The 22,720-nt window shown below is 40.6% G+C and overlaps 1 protein-coding gene across 2 annotated transcripts in view; it reads left to right on the top strand.

The window, feature by feature from the left end:
* MYH9 (myosin heavy chain 9) overlaps nt 1-22,720 on the top strand; it is a 68,535-nt gene that overhangs the window by 22,130 nt on the left and 23,685 nt on the right. For both annotated transcript variants that reach the window (XM_085048873.1, XM_085048874.1), the window contains exons 4-13: nt 8,022-8,049; nt 8,796-8,889; nt 13,873-13,965; nt 14,682-14,745; nt 15,289-15,387; nt 16,245-16,388; nt 18,332-18,427; nt 19,334-19,452; nt 20,486-20,638; nt 21,804-21,977. In XM_085048873.1, coding sequence (XP_084904999.1) covers nt 8,022-8,049; nt 8,796-8,889; nt 13,873-13,965; nt 14,682-14,745; nt 15,289-15,387; nt 16,245-16,388; nt 18,332-18,427; nt 19,334-19,452; nt 20,486-20,638; nt 21,804-21,977 — 1,064 coding nt within the window. The remainder of the gene's footprint in view (nt 1-8,021; nt 8,050-8,795; nt 8,890-13,872; nt 13,966-14,681; nt 14,746-15,288; nt 15,388-16,244; nt 16,389-18,331; nt 18,428-19,333; nt 19,453-20,485; nt 20,639-21,803; nt 21,978-22,720) is intronic.

The following is a 22,720-nucleotide window of genomic DNA, read 5'->3' on the forward strand; positions in this document are numbered from 1 at the left end:
CAGAACAATTTTAGCTATGCAGTATTCTCAGCAGTATTGACAGTCTTGAGGTTTACCCCAGCTCTTCTTTGCCTAGTTTGAGATACCTTGCTGTTGACTTTCTGGAATGCTTGTTGGATGTGAATATCATTCCCAGTTAGCTTTTGAACTAGCCTGCCTTGATCTGTTTAACTAGGTTGGGAAGGATTTTTCTGTGTGGCTTCACATGTACCTGTGTGTGCTAGCAAGACCTCCAGACATGGTTTTAGGGTTATTTATTGCCTCATTTCCTTGTTGCAAAGGGTAACAGTGGCATTCAAATGTCTGCTACTGGGAGTGAGGGTGAATAGGAGGTTGTTGCACTGTCTCTAGTCCTGGCTAGCCTCGAGGGGAATGGAAAGCAACATTCCTATTCCACTTTCTCGGTTTTGCTCAGCGGTGGGGGAGGTTTGGTGCAGCAGCCAGTGGTATGGCAGGAATCTGAGCAGAGAATAGAAGATGAAAGGGTTGGGTGCTCCACATGAGCCAGAGGCATTTAGGATTAGGCTGCCTTCCCTAGGTTACTTTCAGAGCCCTGAAGACTGGGAATCCTTCATGGCCTGGAGAAGGATAGCAAGCTGACTTGCCTCTGCCTTCTGTCAGCACAGGGTATAGTTATCTCTTAAGCTGACAGAGTGGAAAAGATTTGCGTGTTAATTGATTTGGACTTGGAATTTTTTTTTTTGGTTGGTTTTCAGTCAATTTATGGTATTTGAATAAGCAGGCCTTTCAAAGGGATGGTTCAGGAAGGGAGAGAAAGATGAGAGTTTTGTTCCAACCTCAGCTAATCCAGAAACTATTTAACCCTTTTCAGGCATCTGGGTTGATGGACTGTGGGTGAGCTTGGTCTTCTTTTTGTATATTCTGGTTAGTCCATTGATAGAAGTGTCATGGCACTTAGATATTCCAAGAGGTTATATTGCTTTTTGTTAATTTGCACCAGAAGTACTTTCTTGAAGCAATAAAATGGTGAAGGACATGTTCAGAGTAGGTTGCTGTTTGTTGTTATTGGAGGTTCTTTTCCTCCTTTCTCAGACCCAAGACTTTGACTCTCAGAAATGAGATCAAAGCATTATTTTGCTATGTGGTACCTGGAGAGACTTCCTGTGCTTCAAGAACAAAACTCTCAAAAAAGTGTAACTCTCTTGCTTTTAGAGGAAACAACCATTTGTCTTAATGTTTCTGTTCCCTGGGTAACGTGGATGCCAGAAGCCTCAGATCTGCTTTTGGAAGAATTACTCCTCTGGTGCTAATGATTGAAGCACAGTGCCTGCAAATGGAGTGGTGTCTTGAGCAAACAAGTCATTATTCTAATGCAGCAGATGTATACTGAAGAGGTACATTCTTTACCTCAATTCACAGTCTCTAGGGCCTCAATTTAGAAAAACACATTCTAAAGCTGTTAAACAGCACCTGTTCGTCTATTTGGAACACACATAGAGAATTTTCTGTGCCAGATAGTAATAGAAGATAGAAACTTCATTGGTATCTGGAGCATGGTGTCTAATGCCCTGAAAAGTATCTGAAACTTCTGTAATAGGTTAGGTCAGTATGGTTATTGTGGTCTACAGAGCTCAGCCTGTTTGATTGACTAAGATAGGTGGGAGAGGGAATAGGCAGCACATAGCTAATGAACATATTCCATCTCTTATCCAGTTTTCTCCATGTTACTGGAGGGCTCCTAATGTTTCACCTAACAAAACTCTGAAAATAATTGAGTAATGATTGACCTTGATCTCCTTGATCTTGACTTAGTCTGCAGAGGAGCCTGTGCAGCCAGCACTTTGCTGGTGTTTGCTTGGGAGCTAGGTAGTCTCTGGGTTTGGTATTCAAAAGCTAAAATTCTGTAGCACAGTAACTTCACTACATTAAGGGAGGAAACAGTGTTAGATGGTGTAAAACCAATCACTTGTTGTTGCAGATCCTCACAGGCACCTTGGGACCACTTGTGATTTTTCACAAGAGACAGTCCTCTAGATCTGCTTCTATAGAATATAGACCTTCAAGTGTTTTATTTGTGATTCTTAAATGGTTGCATATTTCTCCAAGTGTCCTAGCTAGCAGAACACTTCTGTTTTAGCTGCAAAATAATTTCAGCTTGCTTCTTAGCATTGGGCTGCTATGCTGCACTATCTAATGCACTGTCCCAAAGTGCATCTTTCTTTTCTATACAATATTCTGTGACTGCTTCTCAATTCAGACCTGCTCAGATTACACAGAGACACACGTCTCTTTCAAGTTGCATGTAAAGGTCAAGTTCTATTTCCACTAGAACCCAAAAGAATATAGCCCGTGATTTCACAAGTGTGTGTGTTTTCCAGATTTGTCTAAATTTCTGATTCAAATGGCAACATGAAATTTGCATACTAGTTAAGGAGGATATTTGTTTTGATGCAAATGGCAAGAAAAGGTGTACATTGTTTCTATTTTCTTAAGGAATGTTTTACATGCTTTGAATTACTTGAGATTTCTAAATGCAGCTCTGAAAATCTGTGTCTCGAGATGCGGTTTTCAAGAGAACAGGGAGCTAAAAAAGAGTCTGGTTGCCCACTTGGTTTTTAGTAGTTACCACACCCTTTTTGCTTCATTCCTGTAAACCAGAGCAGGAGTTCTCTGGCAGTCTCTTATGTAATGGTTCAGCCCCTGCTGTCAGTCTCCCTGCAGTTTGCTGTTTTAGTATCATGAGCTGCCTGGGCTTTTTGCAGGATGTATACTAGTTTTTCTTTTCTGTCAGAACTTCATAAACATTTGCATAACCTAAAATTACAGCCTACAACTTGTTTTCTGCTATCTCCACATTCAGTTAAGAAGTGCTCGAGAAGGGGATTTGGCCTGTAGTCCAAAAATGTCTTGGGGGAATAAATATTTGCATTTGACCCAGTAGGATAGATTTCATTTTTCAAAATGAAATTTATTTTTCTCCTTGTGACTGTCTTCACACTTCAGCTAATGCAGAGCTGAATTTTGGCACTGCAGTATTCCTACCAACTCAAGTGATTTTTTTTTTTTCCCTGTTTCTTTTTTTTTAACATTTTGAACTCTATTGTTGAGAGCTTTCTTGGATATGCTGTTTCTTATTCATTTGATTTCTCTTTTTTGTACTTGATGCTAGTTTATTAGCATTTTGAAACTTCTTTATAATGCGTTCCTTAAATGATAATGCAAAGCCAGGTTCTCGGGCTCTGTTCTGGTGTTCTCCTGGAGTGTTTTTGATCCTATTCAAGCCAGCATGTAGGTTAAAGCACCCCAGTGAACCTGTTTGATTAGGTCTGATGCCAGTGGGGTTGTTTGGTTTAGCACAGCTTGTCAAGTCCCTGGGGCTCCTCCTGTGTTAAGAGCCCTGAGGAAAGGACACGGGATGTAAAATTATGTTGATGTTGGAAGAGAAGTTTGAGGAGGCAGTAAGGAGCTGGAACTACTGCATGGTTGATGCATTTAAGAGTAATTCTTGCTTCAGGTCAGCTCTGTGAGTTGGCCAGCCCAAGCTGGGCTGCAGGCATTGTGGGGAGCAGTAACGGGAATGCAGAGAGGGCTGGGCTGCTGCAGGCTGCCAGACGCTGTGGTTAGCAGGAGGGTGGTACCATGGAGCTATGGTTGAGCTTTCAGCCTTAATGAGTCAGCTATAGGCAGGGGACTGCAAGCCAAGCCTCTGCCTTTCAGCTCCACTTCCTCTTAGCTGCAGAGGTGATGTCACCATTGTGTGAATGCTATATTACTTCTCCTTTTATGGAGATGAACAGGCTTGAAACAAGAGTCACTCATGCAGAGGAAGTGGGTGATAAAGGCCTGGTAGGATGTTCTGTGACTGAGATGTGGAGCTTAAATTGCACATTCTCTTCTAGCCTCCTAACCTTTTTCTTCTCCCATCCCAAAACATTTTAAAACAAAATTCAAGAGTTTGGAGCTGTATTAATTTATCAATTATGCCAATGTATTTGACCACAGCAGTTCAGCATTCATTCAGACTTGTTGTTTTGCAATAGTATATTTGGTTGAGTACTTTCTATGTGCAAGATGTTTCTTTTGTGAAAACAAATTTTGGTTTAATTAAGTTTTTAATGTAGAAGCACTCAGCAGTCTGAAATGCAGTATTTTATTCTTGGACTAAAGAAAGTCAAGAATAAGTTACATATTATGGGATTTTTTACATAGTAAAATTAATCTACTGATCTTATTATACCATACTGCTGTACAGTTTAAATTTGAAGGATGTTTTACTTCCTGAATTTCTGGATGTTTTAAGCTGCTGTGTCTTGTGATCACTTGAATACTATGGTGATGAGAGCTAAAGAAGAGCCTAGATTAAAAAGCTTTCCTTGTCAGCTGGTTTGAAATACAGAACTGTTGCTATAATTAACTAATGAGCTGTTATTCTGGATTGTTTTTAATAAGTGACTCTGTTTAGGATTGAAAAGCAGATGCAGATTTCTTTTAATCAGGCGTTTCTTGATTGTGTTATTATAAGCAACTGAGTTTATGGTACCCAGCACATTCTCTTTTGCTGAGTAGGTTGCTTGCACAACTGACAATGAAGTAAAGGCAAGTGCTGACTGAAGTAGTGCAGTACGCCCATGTTGAATGATCCTTAAAAAAAAAAAAAAAGAGTGGAGGTGGCTTCTTGCCTGGACAACTGAATTCTGATTCGTGGTGGCGTAAGTCAATATCATATGGAGAGTGAATATCAGCATTTAAAACTGTTCTTGATTTGAAGTGTACCCAAGAGTTACACTTTGTGTGTGCTAGCTCTTTGCCCCTTTGGTCGGCTCCAGTTTCCTGTTGCTCAACACATTATTTGAGTTGTCTGTCTATACACAATTAGAAGAATTCCAGCTATCCCAATGACTGCTGCTTTGCAGTCCTGGGAAAGAATTTCCCCCGGATTGCAAACAGGAATGTTGCCTTTTATGGCAGTGTCTGCGTGCTGCGGGGACTTGCCTGCACTCGCAGGTACGTTCCTGCTGCCTTAAAGCAGAGGTGACTAAGGCAGCTGCAGTGGGCCACCAGCAAAGGGTGGTGGGGGAGGAAGGCTTCATGCTTCACTGTCTGTGACTTTTCCTGCCTGACCACCTTTCGTCACCTTTCTCTGTGCTAAGGTGGGGAAAAATGCTGTGCTTGGCTCTTTGGGACTCCTCAGGGTCAATGCAGGGTGCTGTTGCTACCTTGCCTTACTGGAACAAGGCTTGAAAGGACTTCTCAACCAACTATGAGAAAACTTGGCATGATCCAGAAGTATGCAGTGCCAAAGAGCTGCTTGGTATTATTATCTGATGTTGATCATCTCTTTTTCTGTTGGGCAGTCAGTTTATCTGTCTGCTTACTGGTATTCTTTTGCTGGATCATCTGGAGGAGGGAAAATGGGAAGGCATGTGCTATTCCAGTGCTTGGGGCTCCTCTGGCTGTTTGAGAAGCCTCAGCTCATAATTCCAAGGCCAGAGCTGGTTACCAAGAATAAGGAGCATCTTACTTAGGGTTATCTTTAAGTTGCTTTTTTTTTTTTTCTTTCAATTCAAACCTCTGTAGTACCTGAATGCAAACATAACCTTTTCTGGACAAGTGGACTGCTTGTTTATAGTCAAGCTTTTGAAAGTCAGATGTTTTCCAGAGGCACAGTCTTGTCCTTTCACATAGCTGCTTTGTGGTGGTGAAGTGTACCCAGGTGTTGCACTACTGAAGAATACATTTCCTTAGGCAATCCATAAATGAGTCATTAGTTATTCCCCTGATCCACCCTCAAAGTGCCCAGTCATGCAGAGGGCTGGCATGTGCCTGCTGAGCCCTTGACCCACTGGGAACCTTGAATGGGTAAGCCTTTGGAGCTGGCTAACATCTACTCTTGGCCTGGCCTTCAGCAAAAGGAGTGTGTATCTCAAAGGCAGTGAATAAAATTCAGCTTGAAAAAATGAATATGCAATTTAAGCAAAGCTGCAGTATCTAGTTTTGAAGGCTTAAGAATTTGCCAGACCAAAACCGTTTGAGTAGTCATTTTCTTCTACTTGCTTTCTTCCAGGCTTGAGGCTGATCAGCTCTTTCTGAGAACAGCATTAGCAGGGTAATGACAGGTGACATTCTGAGTTTTAACAGGAAAAAAGCAGATTATTTTCCTCTCATTTTTTGTGCTCGTCTACGTACAATCAGTTTCCAGTAAAGAAGCTTAAGAGCAGGAATTGCATATATGTAGCTCATGAACCTAATGCTGCTTCCATTATTGGTTTCAGAATACTTTAAGAAAAGATTAAATCTCAAATTTGTTAGCTTTGCCAGCTTTCCCTATTGCACAAAATATGTGCAAAGGCTGGATATACTCCTCTCTCTATAAACTGGGTGTACCAGACATTTTTCTTGAATGTGGCAATATAGAAAGTGGTTTCAGGTACTTGAAATCTCTCAGACTAGAAAGCCTTCCCTAATTACAGCTCAATCTCTTTATCTTTCACAAAACAACTTGAATGGTGGCTTAATTATATCATCTAAGTACTGTCTGGTGGGAAGAATATTGAGTGTGCTTGGTTTCTCTGAGCTATGGGGAAAAGAAATAGAAAGAACAAGTAGCTAAAATGTGGAGACAGTCACATAAACACACTGATGGAGGTCACTAATTACTGAAATAATTTATTAGAGAGATCCAGTGAATTGTATACTCTCATGGATGTTTAAGGCTTCCTTTTCTCTCTTTAGAGAGATGTTAGTCCAGTGCAATGAGTGGAAAAAGGAAAGTGGGAATGACTGAATGAAATCTAAACTGCTGCTGTGTTACTGAGCTCAGACTGTGTAATATGGGAGTCCTCTGGTCTTGATTTAAAAACAAACAAACACCTAAAACCAAACCAAAAAAAGCCACAGCTTAATGGGGCCTTAGAGTTTGGTGGCACAGTGTGCTCTGTGAGTTCCCCCATGGCTCTTGTGGGCTGTCAGTGAATGACTTGCTGTGCCCATCTGTTCTGTATTTCACTGTCCCTGTGAGGACTACAAGCTACTGAGGCTGTTCTGGTGTAGGCACAGGCATTCCCCACTCTTCCTAGTGCTTCCAGCTCATTCCTGGTGGTGTGGAGGAGTGGGATGCAACCTGGGTGAGGGTGGGTGGGCACAGGGTGGAGGGCAGGGATGGAAGGTGGAACAGGACAGAGTCAGAGCAGTGTGTTTGGACAGAAATTGTGCAGGGGTTGTGGGATGAAGGCGTGGTGGAAGGACTGGTCAGAACTGTGCATAAGGGAGTGGAATCATAGGTGAAAGCTGAAAGGAGGATAAAGATGTGGGAGAAGATCGTGGTGAATTGGCTGGGTGAATTAAGTTCTGTAACTGGAAAGATATCCACAGCTGGGAAGTGAACACAGGCATTAGTATGGCAGCTGGTATGTCAACATGGGAAAGAAAAGGTTTCTGCTGTTACCAGCTGCTCTGTTAATACAATAGGGGATGGTGCCACAAACAATCAGCTGTAAAGGGTGTAGGCTGCTGCTCAGTGTTGTAGTTTTTGGGTCCATTCTGTACCAAATAAGTAACAACTATTTCATCACTGAGCCTCCAGTGTTTGTTTTCGTTTGAAAGCCTCTGTTTGATGCCAGTCTTTGGTGCTTTGGGATTTGTAAGAGTTGCAGTCCCACTTTCCCCCTACCCCTTCCATTTTCACTGCTCTGCTGATAACTTTTGTAAGGCAGTATGGGCCCACTGTAATAGGGGCTGAAGAACAAGGAGATGCACATCACACTGTAGCTGTGTGGTAAGGAAACATTCAGTAGGAAACTTCTGCAATGTTTCTAGAAAAATTGTAATGCAAATAGTATTCTTTCTGGATGAAAAAAACTAAATTGCTGTGGTGCCATTATACTTTGGGATATGGTGGGATGTGTGTGTCTTTTGCCAGAGAAGGGGTTATGGCCATGTTTCTGAAGGTACTTGTCAGTGTTCACTAGCTCCTGGTTTTGTCTTTGGGTGTTGATATCATTCTATCAGAGAAATTTAGTTTTACAGTCCTAGTCTGACTACTCTTTTCAAATTTTTTCTAGATCGAGAGGATCAGTCCATCCTTTGCACGTGAGTATTTACAATTATCAGTTTGTTTGCATGTCAAAGATTGTGTTTTTACAAAACTTCTTTATTGAAGGACTCTCTTAAGTGTTAGTAGTGGAATTATGAAATCAGGAGTGAAATTATGAAATGGAGAGTCAAGGAAAGTCCCACTACAGTTCCTGCAATATAAAATTCCTTCTGCAAAATAATTTTTGGAAGAAGTGGAAGAAGGGTGGTTTTGAAACAGCCCCTGTGCTCAAGCTACTAAAGAAATACAGCTTTGTCAATGGAAAAGGCTTGGAGTGATCCTTCAGATTTGATGCAGCTGTTATGTTTAAGTGCATTCATACTGATGAGGCTCATAGAGTAACAGATACTCTTGATACAGCAGTTTGTCTTCTAGACACAGTAAAATTGATTGGCCCTCAGTCGTGCTTAAGGAATTGGTATGTTTGTTGTTGCAGTCAGGAGGCTTCCTTTTGAAAGATTTACTGCATTACCTTTCACCCCTACCTCTACAGCAGCTTCCAAATTATTCCTCAGCCACTTGACAGTCTTTGTATCCAAGTGACTAGAAAGCATAGTTATTTATTGTCTTCCATATTGCAGTCCAACTGCAATATGTCCAGCTTTTTTTTCCGCAGGGTTTTAAGGGAGGTGCTGCAATGGCCAGAATGCAGTTAAGGATGTCTGTAACCCTTTTGGGGTTAGAAATATGAAAATGTTCCCCTACATCTTGTTAGTGAATAACTTGCAGATTTTCTTTACAGAGGTGAATCAGGAGCTGGTAAAACAGAGAACACCAAGAAGGTCATTCAATATCTGGCTCATGTTGCTTCCTCACACAAGTCCAAAAAAGACCAGGTAAGACCTAGGTTTAATGAAGCTTTATTGCTCTGCTGACTTTGGACACTAAATATATACTGGCTGATGTTGGTAAAAGACATATTGCTCAGTAGATAGATATTAATATCTATCAGGGGATTGGGGAAGTCAGTGAACTATGAAATGATAAGTTCATCAAAAATTGCAAGTCAGGGAACACTGTTCAAAGTAATAACTCCTTTGAATTTGGTGGAGCTACAGTGGGGATAAACTTATCCACAACATCTTGGATCTGTAGGCAAGTGCACAGGCAAGAGCTGCTACAAATGAAACATCACCTGTACTGATCTTTTCATGTAGTGCTTATAACCAGGCAGTTTCCAACCAGTCCTTCTGTGGAGGAGTTGTTTTCTTTCTTCTGTACTGTTATAGATGAGGTGTGGCTATTGCATGTACTGTCTCAGAACTAGAGAATAGGCTAGTGGACATCATCTGGAAACATAGAAATTGTAGAAAAGCAGGGGGAAAACAGCCAAGTGTTAGCAGCACATGAGAGGAGGGTGGTGATGATGGTGGGAGGACTGTAAAGATGTCTCACTTATATTTTTTTCCCCTCCCTCTCCCCCGATGGACTATTGCCGAATTCTTCAGTTGTATCCTCGTAGGTGAGCTGCACGTTTACTGCACGTTCTGCACCAGGAATGCGTTTTCTGTCCCATTGTGTGATTTTTTTGAGCAGCTTTTCACTCCACACCAATATCACTTTCTGCAGCTAAAGCAAATCCATAGACAATTCACAATTTTTTTCTTTTTTTTTTTTTTGTGTGGTGCACAGTAATCTTTTTGTAAGGATGTTCAGTTGGAGACTGTAGTGATCTCGAGAATACTTGTGTTCTGTGCTCAATACTAGTTTGCATTTAAGTTTTTTCTTGCAGGATTTTCCCAGATACATGCCATTTTAGAAGTATTCCTCCTGGACAATAGGACTAGACAAGGCTCTCCTAGAACCTTAAACATATAGCGTGTGTGGTGTTCCTAATAAGATTAATGTAGTTAAGCGTTTAGCCAGGGTGTTTCAGGACTGTGGGCTTGTTAGCCAGAGCTGAACACATTGGAAATGTTCATTAATGAAAGCCAAGTGTGTCCACTGTATCTCTGCACGAGTTCTTCTGTAGTAGCTTAATGTGTAGGCATGTCTAGTGCATGTAGAGTGAACACATAAAAGCCATTTCTTTATGCAGGCACACTGTGTGTGTGCCTGCACATAGTAGTAACTAACTTCTGCAATCCAACCAAAAAAAAAAAAAGTTATATGTGCCAAAATTTCAGACATATGAAGGCTTTTTCCATGGTCTGTCAGTAGCTGTATTTAGAAACATTCTCCTTTTTTTTTTTTTTTTTAAGTGTGGAAAATAGAATCATGGGGTTGGGTTAAGTATTCTTCCACTGCTTGTCTGTGAGTAAAATTTGAGCCACCAAAGCAGGACAGGCAATCTGCATAGGAGGATAAGACAGTCCCAAGTTGGACTGGCTGGTGATTTGCCAAAGTTTGATATTTAATTTTTTTCCCCTAAGTTATGATTGTTTTTGGTTTTGTTTTTTAAGAAGTCCTCCAGCTCACATTTTGTGACTAAACTGACCTTACCAGAGGGGATTTAGAGCTGGAGTCTTTGAACATTAGTCGGTAATGAGTGCTCTCTGCTACATTTCTTTATGGAACAAACTTGGAACCAGAGTATAGGAGTTTATGAAGATGAATATGTTTAAATTTTTGAGGATCTCAGGTATACTGGTCATGGCAGATTATTGTCTTTAGTTAGGATACAGTAGTGTTGAACCTTTAAGTTGCAAAACTAGGCACAGAACTTAACCAAGGATATTATAGAAAGTAGTGGTTCTTTCCATACCATGAACTTTTGGGTGTAAACCAGTGTTTTTCTAAATATCAGACCAAAATCAGTTTTATAAAGCATATTCTTTAACTGCAGCTCACTTGTTTTAGAGGTAGTGGTGCATTCCACCATTCCCAGTGCATTAGTATATTCAGCTAAATGGCTTCTAGCTGCATGGTGTGACTTCTAAGCACACTAAGGCTTCTTTGGGGTGTACTGAATCTAATTATAGAAACTTTGTTTTTCATTTATTGAAACTTTTATTTGTGGGAGTGGAAATCAGTGTTTTCCCATGTTTAATGTCAGCTTCTCTACTGTCTTCTTAAATCATGTAAAAGTTTTTCAAGATGCAAATGTTTGCAGCTAATCAGAAATTCATGGGTAATATTAGCTAATACTTAAATACTTGCAACAAAGCTTAGGTTACTGATAATCTTTCTCCTTTCCCCATCCAGCCACTGCTATTGGGATTTAGTTATTTGATAATCTCTCACATGACTGCAGAGAAGAATACAAAAGCAAATCCCTCAAGTGTAAAAAACAAAACAACACACTTCAACAAACCAAACAAACAACCCAAGCACCCTCCCCCATATTTCTTTTGAATTTGCAAGCTGTTAAAGGTAGATGTGATTTCTGGTTGCCTTTCTTCATACTTTCTGAAGAATAAATGGCTGACAAAACTTCTTCTTTGCATAGAAAACATTCCAAAAAGTGTGTGAGATGCAAAAAATTCAGAGTAGAAGGTAGATGTCATAGATTTTAGTTGCTTTAAGTTGTTGTTTTAACTTCAGAGAAATAGAAAGAGAGCATACTGAAGAGTGTTGGGAACTGCCCAACCACAGGCTAACAAATCCAGTGGCTTTTTCTGCTTCTGTTTTCATGAGGAACATTGCACATACTTCAAATGCATGCCAAGTGTTAAACTAATTTGTTTCAGGTCAAGGAATGGCAATTACAGGTGCCAGGAAATTGGCAGCATCTTAATGATAGGAACCTTAGGATTTCTAGAAAGCTTGTGATGGACAGCTCTGTCTTATAATGATTTTGCTTTGCAAAATTACCCATAGTATAATAATACTTCATTATCTTCCATCAGTGAAAGGTCATCATCAAAATTTAAGCTAAAACATCCCCAACAAACTTCACCCAAACACTTCTTTGAAATTTTAAATTTAATGGAATTGCCTTTTAAACAAAGACAGTGTGCAGTGAGGAATGGATACAGTAATTGCAGACACTTAATCTCATGTGCTGTTACTCTGGCATGGTGAGAACTTGGATTTTCTCACTGCATCATAGTGCTAAGGCAAGTCAGGAGAGCTTAGAGATTTGACCAACTCTTCAGCATTTTCCTTTCTCCATTGTTGTGAGGCTGAGCTGGCATTCTCTGTGCATATTGCTACCTTGGTGTTTCAAGAGACCTTTAAACTATGATTTAACAGCATCTGCTTGAAACTAATGGCACCTCTTCCTGAGGTGCCAAGTAACAGTAGGGTCTATTATATGGATTTGCATCAACTTCTGGTCTTAGTGTAGCTAAGTATGGCCTTGGATTTATTTTTAGCCAAATAATTAAAATAGATTTTGTCAAAGCCTTATTTCTCTTCCCTCCTTGTTCCATAGTTGGGTTTAAATGCTGTGTTGCTGTCATCTCTCACTTGAATAGTAAATTGCAGTTAGGAACAGAAACCTGGGACTTCACTGCATAATGTGGAAGAGGAGTGGTGTGAGGGAAGAGCATTCCAACTTCAGTCCATGAGTCAGAACACAATGGGAAATGTGACTACTACACAGTTTCAAGGACTGAACCCTAGTTTCAAGGTTTTTTCCCTTACAATGCCAGATGCTGGGTCTGTTGTGAGGGAGATGATGTCCCAGCTCAGGTTCCCTTCCCAGGGCTAAGCCCCTTGTTACATATACTTGACAGTGGATGAAGGTGTTTGCAGCAGCTGTCCCTTCTGTATCTGTGCAGTTCCACAGGGACTGAGGGGCTTTTTTGGCCTTGCACTTTGCAAGCATGAAAAAAAGTGATTGTGGAAATAAAAAATACAGACTTGTAGCTCATTGTACAGTTTCTCATACATCTTCCTCTTTTTTTATTGCCTGTATTTTTAGAGACACTGTGTAAGAACTAATCTGTCTTTGAGAACAAATGGGAACAATTTTCCTTTAGAAGTAACCTTAAATAGTTTCCCCATAAATTCCAGTTCTCGCAAATCAAACTTCATTTCCATCTGTTATGCACAGGCAGTCTTGAGTACTTACTGATAACTGCTAAAAAGAGAAACATTAATCTAAACTTCAATTTTCTGTCTCCAGAAGCTTTTGAGTTGGTCTTGAAATATAGAGAACTCCATGCTTTTAGCACAGGGGACAAGTAATTTTTAAAAACAGCCAGGGATACATCTGTAGGAGAAGGTGGTTATGCTGCAGTGGTCTAGTACTGGGCAGGAATAAAAGTTCTGAATTTCTTTTTCTACATTTTGTGTTCCTCGAGGGGAGGAGTATGTGAATATGGCAGCAGAATGCAAGCAATCATGCCGTTTGTGGGATACCACTAATTCTCTTTTTTGTGTGTGTGCCTCCTTACAAAGGAGATTTTTGTTTGTTTGTATTTTGGAAAATGTAGACTCTTAGAAAAGTGCAAGCTTTTTGTTTTGTGTTTGGTTCTTACGAAACATTAGACCTTTTCAGACTAACTTCTTAACCTACTAGTAGCAGTGTTCAGAGCTGTCTTTAAGTAGCAAGACAGGATTTATCTCACTCTTCCAGCCTCTGTGGCAGTACACTTCTGGGATGAGGACCTGGTCTTGGATGGTGGTATGGTGTTTCACTTGGTCCCTGGGCAGTCTGCGGGATGTCACAGCCAAGTGACTTTGAAGGGCTTCTTGTTAACAGAAAGACAGCACTGGGGGGAAGGGAATAAGGCATATTTATGAATGTTTCTGTTTAACCCAGATAACCAATGAGTCTCCTTTGAAGGTTTAAGTGATCATCTCCTAAGGTTTAATATGGCTTCTCTACAGCAGATGCCAAACTAGTGTGAATTGAAACTGCAGCGCTGGTTTGACCCAAGGTTAATGCAGTGAACCGCTACCTACTTTATTAATTTTGGATTTCTCTCTAGGGAGAGCTGGAGAGACAGTTGCTCCAGGCTAATCCCATCCTGGAGGCCTTTGGAAATGCCAAGACAGTAAAGAATGACAACTCCTCAAGATTTGTGAGTATTACTATGTCATGAGTGTGCTCAAAAAGTGTATTCAAAAAGTGCATCGAAAATGTATTTTACACTTTCCAGAGGGATGACTTGTTCTGCTTTTGGGTGAATTGCTGTCAGGGATAGAATAACAGTCTCTGAGTGACTTCCTTTAAATTAGTCTGGGAAGTGAATTTCATTCAGTGAATTACCCAGAATAGATCTGTTAGGTCTCTCAAATGAAGAAACCAGACCCTGTGCCAGGATCTGTGCTGATTTTATTGTAATCATTGCAGTTAGCTTTATCTTGGAGAGCAAATACTTGTCCTTATTTTGTCTGCTCTGGAAAGCAATGGGCAACATCTGAGAGGCAGGTGGGGAAGCTGGAGCTAAATGAAAATGGTTGAAGCTAACACAGAAAGAGGTGGAACTGTCAAGATAGCATAACATGTGAAATTGAAGGGACCCTGGTTGTGGGAAATCTAGGTTGAGACATAGTGAGTTCGAGTTGTAGGCTGTCACAATGACAGAAGTGTCTGGAAGTGTTTGGTGTCTTTTTTTGTTCAATTGCTGTTGTGATCAGCAGGCATTACCTATTGGCTGACCTTATGCTTTTCCTAAAACTTGCCTGACTTGTTCAGAGTTTACTTTCCTGCATTAAAAAGAGGTTTACCTCTGTTGTTTACTGCTGTCACCAGATAGAATGAATACTAATTTTAATGCTATTATCTTCCTCTTAGGGCAAATTTATCAGAATCAACTTTGATGTCAACGGCTACATTGTTGGAGCCAATATTGAGACCTGTATCCTTTCTGTAACCCCTTGAAAGGAGAAGTTAGACTCTAGAGGTAGCAGGAATTGTACTCAGCATCTCTTCACAACTGACTTAGGTCAAGAAAGCAGTTGGAAACACTCTAAATTTGTGCTATCAAGATTACTGATGTAGTCTTCTTTTTCCTCATAATAGTATGTTGTGACCTTTGTGATCATGGTGCAGATCTTTTCTGAATGGATGAATTCTAATCTTAAGAGATGAAATGCAGGCATAAACTGGAGCAATATGAATAGGTTTGGAATTTCATAAGTCATTCTTTTTTCTGTCCAAGGCAAATGGGGATTGATGATCACTATTTTATTTCTTACCAGTCAAGTCTCTCTTACCATAGTCATCATTCAGAGGCTGGCAGAACTGAGCCCAGAAGCTCAGTTTCTTGTTGACTGATCATGATTGCTAAGTCAATACCCCTGCCAATTGGCATGAGGAGAACATCAGGTAGTTTCTTCTCCTACCATAGAATAGGAAGTGATTTGTATGTCGTTATGTCATATGCCTTGACTCTCTGAAGATCTGCTGGAGAAGTCACGTGCAATTCGCCAGGCCAAAGAGGAGAGAACCTTCCACATCTTTTACTACCTGCTCTCTGGGGCAGGGGAGCATTTGAAGAGTAAGTATGATTGTGCTGTGATGAGGGAACCCCATAGCTACAACAAGAGAGGGTTCAGAGCACTTGCAGACTTGGGCCTGTTCCTTCATAGGTCCTTGTCTCTGCCTTTTAGAGATGGTCAGCTCTCCTCCGCTGCCTTCATGCACTCACACGTCCATCTGCCCTGCCCCTGCACTCCTCAGTTCCTGAAAACTTGCTTCTCTGGTTCCTTCCTGTACTTGTCTCCTTGCCAGCAATGACTCTACGCCCTTCCTTATCTAAATCACTGTCCCATGTTTAGTCTAGTCTTGTGTGAAGTAAACCATTCTAGTGCAGGAATGGTCCTGCTGTGATGTACTCAGCGTGGAAGTGAGTGGAGCAAATCTGCAAGTCTCTAAGCAGCTCTAGCCGTCTGGGATCCTAGCACACCTTGCTTTAATACCTCAGCCTGGTAATCTGGGTCTGTGTTGTGCAAGAGCTGCAAGTTGATCTGCAGGGATGACACAAGCAGAGGACTTTCTCAAGGCTGCTAATTTCAAGAGTTAATGTATTAATTATTATCTGACTTGAAACAAATGAGGTATCTGAAATTAAAGGCAAATTTACTTTGAAGTTAATCCCTGCTTTTTACAGATTTAGGACATAATGATGACACTGCTTTGGTGGAGTAGTCTAGAGGAAGGAATAGGAAGAAATAATGCAGGAAAAACTCTGTTTATCTAAAATACATTAAATGTTCAGCCTGCAGTAAAACTGGCCTTAATCCCAGATTCACCCAGGACCTGGTAGTGTGTGCAAGGCAGAAATTTGATAGTGGTGGTAGCTTGTTGTCTGTTTAAAAAAAAATCCACAATAACTTTCCTCGTTTCTTTCCTAAGATGATCTGCTGCTGGAGCCTTACAACAAATACCGCTTCCTTTCCAATGGGCATGTTACAATCCCAGGTCAGCAAGACAAAGACATGTTTCAGGAGACCATGGAGGCCATGAAGATCATGGGCATCCCAGATGAAGAGCAGATAGGTATGAATATGCAAGGAATAAAAGAGGGAACAGGTCATATCACTTGAGCTTTTTGTTCTGATGTTCCTTTTTCGTTTTGGTTTAGTTTGTTAGCTTTTTGTTTAGGGCTTTTGTTGGTTTTGTTTTGCTTGTGTCCATTCCTGCTCCCCCTGCCCAAGAGAGCAGTGTGCAAGTAACAAAATTCAGTGGCTTTGGAGTGACCTACCTCAGAATCTACCAGTTTCAGGTTATACTGTTAACTTTAGAAGTCAAGCAGCTAATGGAAACATGCTTCTGGCTTTCTGTTTTTATTCCCAGTCTGAAGTCTGTTTTTATACCCAGTTTATGAAATACACATCCAAGATACAAGAATCCCCTTATTCTCTTATGCAGTGTATGGCTTGTGTTCTCCCCCTATCCCTTAGCAGTGGCTTTAAAGTATCTAATCCAACCACTGCTGGATTAGTCCTTTGAGAATGGGCTGGTCATAGTGCCTTTCTTTCCAGCTTAACACTGAACTGCTGATCAGAAATTAATATTGTCTGATTCTGGGAGCACAGTACCATGACAGTGAAAATAGAATTGCATGCAGCCAGCACAAAGTGCAGTGATATGTATTCACCAGAGCTCTGTGCTCTCTTATTCATGATATGCCTCATTGGCTGGGAATCAGTGTTCTGCAAAATACCACTTTCAAAATATATATGGTCTTCTAAAGCTAGGACTGTTATTCTCTACACTGAAGCAAGCAAGCATCTGTTGTGGTTTGAGGTCACCACCTCCTCTGCTGGAGACTGCAGGGAATATGTCCCTGTGCCTTAGAGGCTGCTTTTTACAGTCCAGCCTGCTGTAAATCCATGCTGTTGTTATGCACAGTTTAATACACTCCTTGATATCCTGAAAGATCTGAGACTGAAACTGCTGTATGGAGGTGAAAAGAAATTTGCCCAAATCAAATAAAAGAAATGGTGGCATAATTCGTTGTCAGGGTGCTATGCACAGTTTTTTTGAGTTAAATTTTTTAATGTGTGCTCTAGGGTATGTCTTTGCTAAAACATCCCTGTGTTAAGAACACTTATTTCCAGCACAATTCCAGAGCCTAGCCCCATAACAGCTACTGTGAAAAAAATTAACTCTGCCTCAGCCAAGATCAGCATAAACAGGTAGAAATTGGGGGACAAAAATTCTTTGTTACGAGATCCCCTTTGCAAATGACTGGCAGTTTACTTTGCTCAAGGCAACTGGAAGCTATTATGCAATGAGCTTTGATTGATACATGGTGAAAATTGAATTGACACTGTGGCATTGAAAACTGTCTTCCTTGTCTTGGCATCTGATGGTGCTTTTTTGATGTGCAGCATTTGAAGAGTATGAATATATCATTAGCAATGGGGTGGGGTGCTTCAGCACGTAATTAGTAATAGTTACGGTACAGGCACTTTCGCCCACATCCTGCTGCCTTCCCCACATTGTAATGTGTGTCTGTAAGGACTGCAGATTTTGCTCAGGGAACTGAAAGTATTACAGGGTGAAAGAAACAAAAATCTTCTTTAATTGGGTTGTACTCTTAACTGTCTCTTTCCTTTGTTTAACAGTAACCGTTGAGGACAATTTAGTACTAAATTCATTGAGTGAGTTTTGACCCTCAAACAGAGAACAAATGTTTTATTAAAAAATACAGATGTAGGTGGCACTTTACCCTCAGTCCTGTCTCTTACTGTTTTATATTGTTGTGGAGAATGGGTAAATTTCTAGGCTGTGTGATCTTGTATAGGAATGACAAGGCAAGTCCTTTGTCCTGAATGGGAGTCATTTAGAGGAATTGCTGTGGTGTTTTTTCCCAAATTTCAGGAGGATTTTTGGGATGCTGAGATGGGCCTCTTATCCATGTCAGGAAAGGTAACTGGGTCATATAAAGGCTTTTGGTGATGTCTGACACTAAGCTGTTATTATTGTTTTAAAAGGTCTCCTGAAGGTTATCTCAGGTGTTCTTCAACTCGGCAACATTGTCTTCAAGAAGGAGCGCAACACAGACCAAGCCTCTATGCCAGACAATACAGGTAACCCATCTCCTCCCCCATACCAAAGAAAAGTGCAGAACAAAAGCCTACAGGAAGCTCTTGCAAGTGGCAGAATGTATTGCAGTATGTATGGAATGCTGGAGTCCTGTTTTTCCGTAAGGTGAATTATTTGTCAGAGGAGCTGGTGAGCTCTGTACAAACACACACTGTTCTGCCAGGCGTGTGTTTGCAGCCACCCACGGGCAGGAATGTGGCACTGTTCTTGTGGCAGGGCTAGGCAGGAAGTGCACGTGATGAGCAGATGAAAAGGATTACTCTACTGGAATATGTGGAGTGTGTGTTTTAAACAAGCTGGAATAATTGCTCCTTCAAACCTGTATTGTCAGATTTTAAGGAATGTTCTTTGCTGCCTTTGTAGCTAGTATGGTAACTTATGGGTAAGTTGGTGGATAGTTTTATGGTGGGTATAAAGCATGTGTACATATTTTAATTGCACTGCCCATTGTTGAATGTGTAAATAGTGCCATGTTTCACGTGACAGAAGACTATTTGTTGGAAGACTTAGCGCAAATCTTCATTGTAGATGTACTGCAGAAATGCAAAGGTTGCTAATTTATCACTAAGCGGGGGGGTTTTGGCTATTATTATGAAAAATATGCTCTAAATGGCATTTTAGGGAGAAGAGTTGACCATTTGGGTTTTGGATCTTGAATCTGACATACAGAGTTGCCTCAAAGACTAATCAGTAGATGAAGACAGAGCAATTAGCTTGATTAAGAAATCTGTTATTAGATGTATTTTTAAACTGATTGCAGACAACTAACTTTCTAAAGCTTCTGTATTACTTTTTTAAAGACAGTTGCAGGAATGTTTTTATTTTTCTCTTGCTTTCAGTGAGAAAAACAGAATAGTATTAATATTTTTGTTTCCTCTTACCATTTTTAGCTGCTCAGAAGGTGTCTCACCTTTTGGGTATCAATGTGACAGATTTCACCAGAGGCATCCTGACTCCTCGCATCAAAGTTGGACGAGATTATGTCCAGAAAGCTCAGACCAAAGAGCAGGTAGGCATTCTGTAAAAATGAACAAGTGCTTTGGTCTCTAGTCTTACTGCTGCACAGCTAATGAATGTATCAGAGGTTTCTGTAGTGTTTATTCACCATCATTATGATTGCAGTGTAATCTGTGTAAAAATAGAATTCACCCTGTCCCTTAGCACTTCTCATCTGAGAAAAAAAAAAAAGAGAGAAAAAGGGAGCACAAGTCCCCTAATTTTGGTGACTGACTGTCCCTGGGGAGTTAGTTGTTTCAATGTGGTATGCAAGGGTGACATTTTCAACTTGGATTAATACAGAAAGCACTATTTTTGAGTAGGTCAGCTACTAAGAGTTTGCTGCTCACCCTTGACATTGTTTGGAAATTTTGTAATGCTCTTGACTCTGGTTATGCTCTGAATGAGACCTGACCTTGGAGCTAGTGGCCTGCTTGAATGGAGCAAACCCCTGTGTTTATTCATTGCCTGGCTTCTTTATGAACACACTGTTATTCTCTGAATAAAGAAACATGCCCCTGGAACACTGAAGGGATTGGTAAGGGATTGAAGTCTGGAAAAAGTCACAGGTTGCCTTTCCATGCTGTCTTTCAATTTTGATGTTTAATTTCTTACTACACGTAGTATTTGTGTCAAGCACAGGGTAGTGGCAGGTAGGGATTTGTCTTCACAAATCCAAAGTCACAAAAGAATTTAAGTTCTTTTCTTTGGGCCTATGAAATACATCATGTTACTACAGTCTTTGGAAGTGACTGGGTGTAGTTTTTCTTTCTATAATACCAGCTCTTGGTTTCTCCAGCAGGCAGGATCCTGAAATTTGGTTTTGACACACTAATTTAGAGACAAATTCTTTGCTCTCCTATATGAATTATCACTATGCCATCCACATTTCATTGGGAATAAACCAGATCAAGCCTTGTTCAGTGAATTTCCTGGTGGTGGAGAGAAAACTCTGACTACAGTTGGGCTGCTAGATCCTGAAACAGTGTCATTTGTGCCTTTCTTGGTTTGTAATGCAACTGCTGCTGTTTGTGTTTGCTGTTCAGGCTGACTTTGCCATCGAAGCCCTGGCCAAAGCCACTTACGAACGGATGTTCCGCTGGCTGGTCATGCGCATCAACAAGGCTTTGGATAAGACCAAGAGACAGGGTGCCTCCTTCATTGGAATCCTTGACATTGCTGGCTTCGAGATTTTTGAGGTAAGGGGGTGGCAGGTCCTTGCACTCAGTACAGTTTCATATGGAGCAAAGACCGCTGAAGGAAATAGCTTTGCAGCTGGAAAATAACACAGTCTTGGGAAGGATGTGTAGTCCATAAAAAAAAAAGGGGAATCAGCATCAAATCTCATGCAAGATAAGTGTAGGGGAGGGAGAGCTGAAGGAAAGTTGAGGGAGAGAGGGGAAATGGGAGCTACTTCTCTAGATGACAATGACCTGTTAGACCAAACTGTTATGTGATTCTATGAAATAATATTAGGATGTGGTTTAATCTGAAGAAGCCACAGAATGCCATTAGTAAAGAAGTATCCTGGCATTATTCTGACCAGGCAGCTCCTGTCTACCTGTGTTATGTTATGCTGGGTCTAGCTCATGTACAGCTGCAAAATGAATTGGACCAATTTATTAATCAAATAGAAAACTGAGACACAGAAAAGTTGATTTTTTTTTTTTTTTTAAATTAATTGGTTTGTTGGGTTTTGTGGGTTTTTTTGTTTCCTTCCCCCTCTCTGATTGGTGTACCTTTGGCTTCATGGTTGCTGGATCTCATGAAAAGGAGAGGAACAGAAATAACATAGTTAAGAATTATTGAAATATGGAGGAAGTAGAACAGGACCACTCTTTTCAGAAACTGCATTATGTTTTGTGTGGTCAAACATAAAAATGCACAGTGGGTTATTAACCTTGTCCTTACTATTTGAGGAAATCTGGAAATTTTGAAGAAATTTCCTTGCTCTGATTTTATATAAGGTTTTAAAAGGGACTTTCCAGTCCACATGCTTTTAGGAATTTGTCTTCAGGCTTCTGTTGCTGCTTCTTCCTCTGAAGAGCACTGTGTGTGTGAGAAAACCAGAGTCCTTTCTGTTCCCGGGTTAAGTAGCTGCAGTAATTCTGCTATTTACAGCTAAACGTTCTTTTGCAAAGTCTGAGAAACGATGTGTTTGAACTTCCCTAGGGATTGCAGCAGTGTGCAGCAGCACGTGACAAGACAGGCAGTTCATATCCAAAGGGGTTATTGACAGTGGACTGTCTGCCCCACTCTGGCTTAGATTCCTGAACCACAGATATGATCTTTTGTGCCAAGAGAATGGTAGGTGTGTCTTCACAAGCAATTGCTCAAACATCTTCCTACCTTTTTCCTCATTAGCTGAACTCCTTTGAGCAGCTGTGTATTAACTACACAAATGAAAAGCTGCAGCAGCTCTTTAACCACACCATGTTCATTCTGGAGCAAGAGGAGTACCAGAGGGAGGGCATAGAGTGGAATTTCATTGACTTTGGCCTGGATCTGCAGCCCTGCATTGACCTCATAGAGAAGCCGGTAAGTTTGTTTTTACCATCGAGCGGGTAATGTCTGCACTGATTTTGTCATTGAGGACATCACCTCTGCCTGTAGACTGGAAACTGGCCCTCTAGCTTTTGTAATCCTCTGCTAACACTGTAATGTGATTAGAAGCAGAAGTGTACAGTTTCTTCGTTGTCTTATAGTGTGTCACCAATAAGGCTGCTAGTATCAGTTCTGTAGGAAACGCTGCATGAAAATACATCTGGTCAGCCACTTTTCCTCTCACTAAATTGTCCTCACTTGGGTAGGTCTGCATGGTGCTAAATGTATGTGCAGCTTACCATAAGCAGTGTGAACTTCCTTACTTAACTACAGGTGTGATGAGAAGCTGTGAATCTCTGTTGCTTTCATTCTGCTCGAATGAAACTCAAGAATTTACGAATTTCATAGATGTTCCAATAGTAAGGACTAGTTTGTGAAACTTTCTGCTATGGCCTTCTGCATTTACACTCCTGATTATATTTAGAGAACTGAGTGATAGTATTCTATTAAAAATATTTTTTAAAAACCCAGTAACCTAGAAAAATGTCACAAAAGAGACTTTCTTATAAAAATGGTCAGAATTCAGATGAGGATATTGAGGAACTATTAATAATTTCTATTACAATGGAAGTAGTTAAATGATACCACACAACAGGTAAATGTGACGTAGATCAGGCTTAAGTGTATTTTTTTTTCTCCTCTAGCCATCTAAAGGTGTTAATTATTGTTGTAGTCAT

Source organism: Lichenostomus cassidix, chromosome 1Aa, assembly GCF_008360975.1.
Source record: "Lichenostomus cassidix isolate B80296 chromosome 1Aa, HeHo_3.0, whole genome shotgun sequence".
NCBI classification, from domain to species: domain Eukaryota; kingdom Metazoa; phylum Chordata; class Aves; order Passeriformes; family Meliphagidae; genus Lichenostomus; species Lichenostomus cassidix.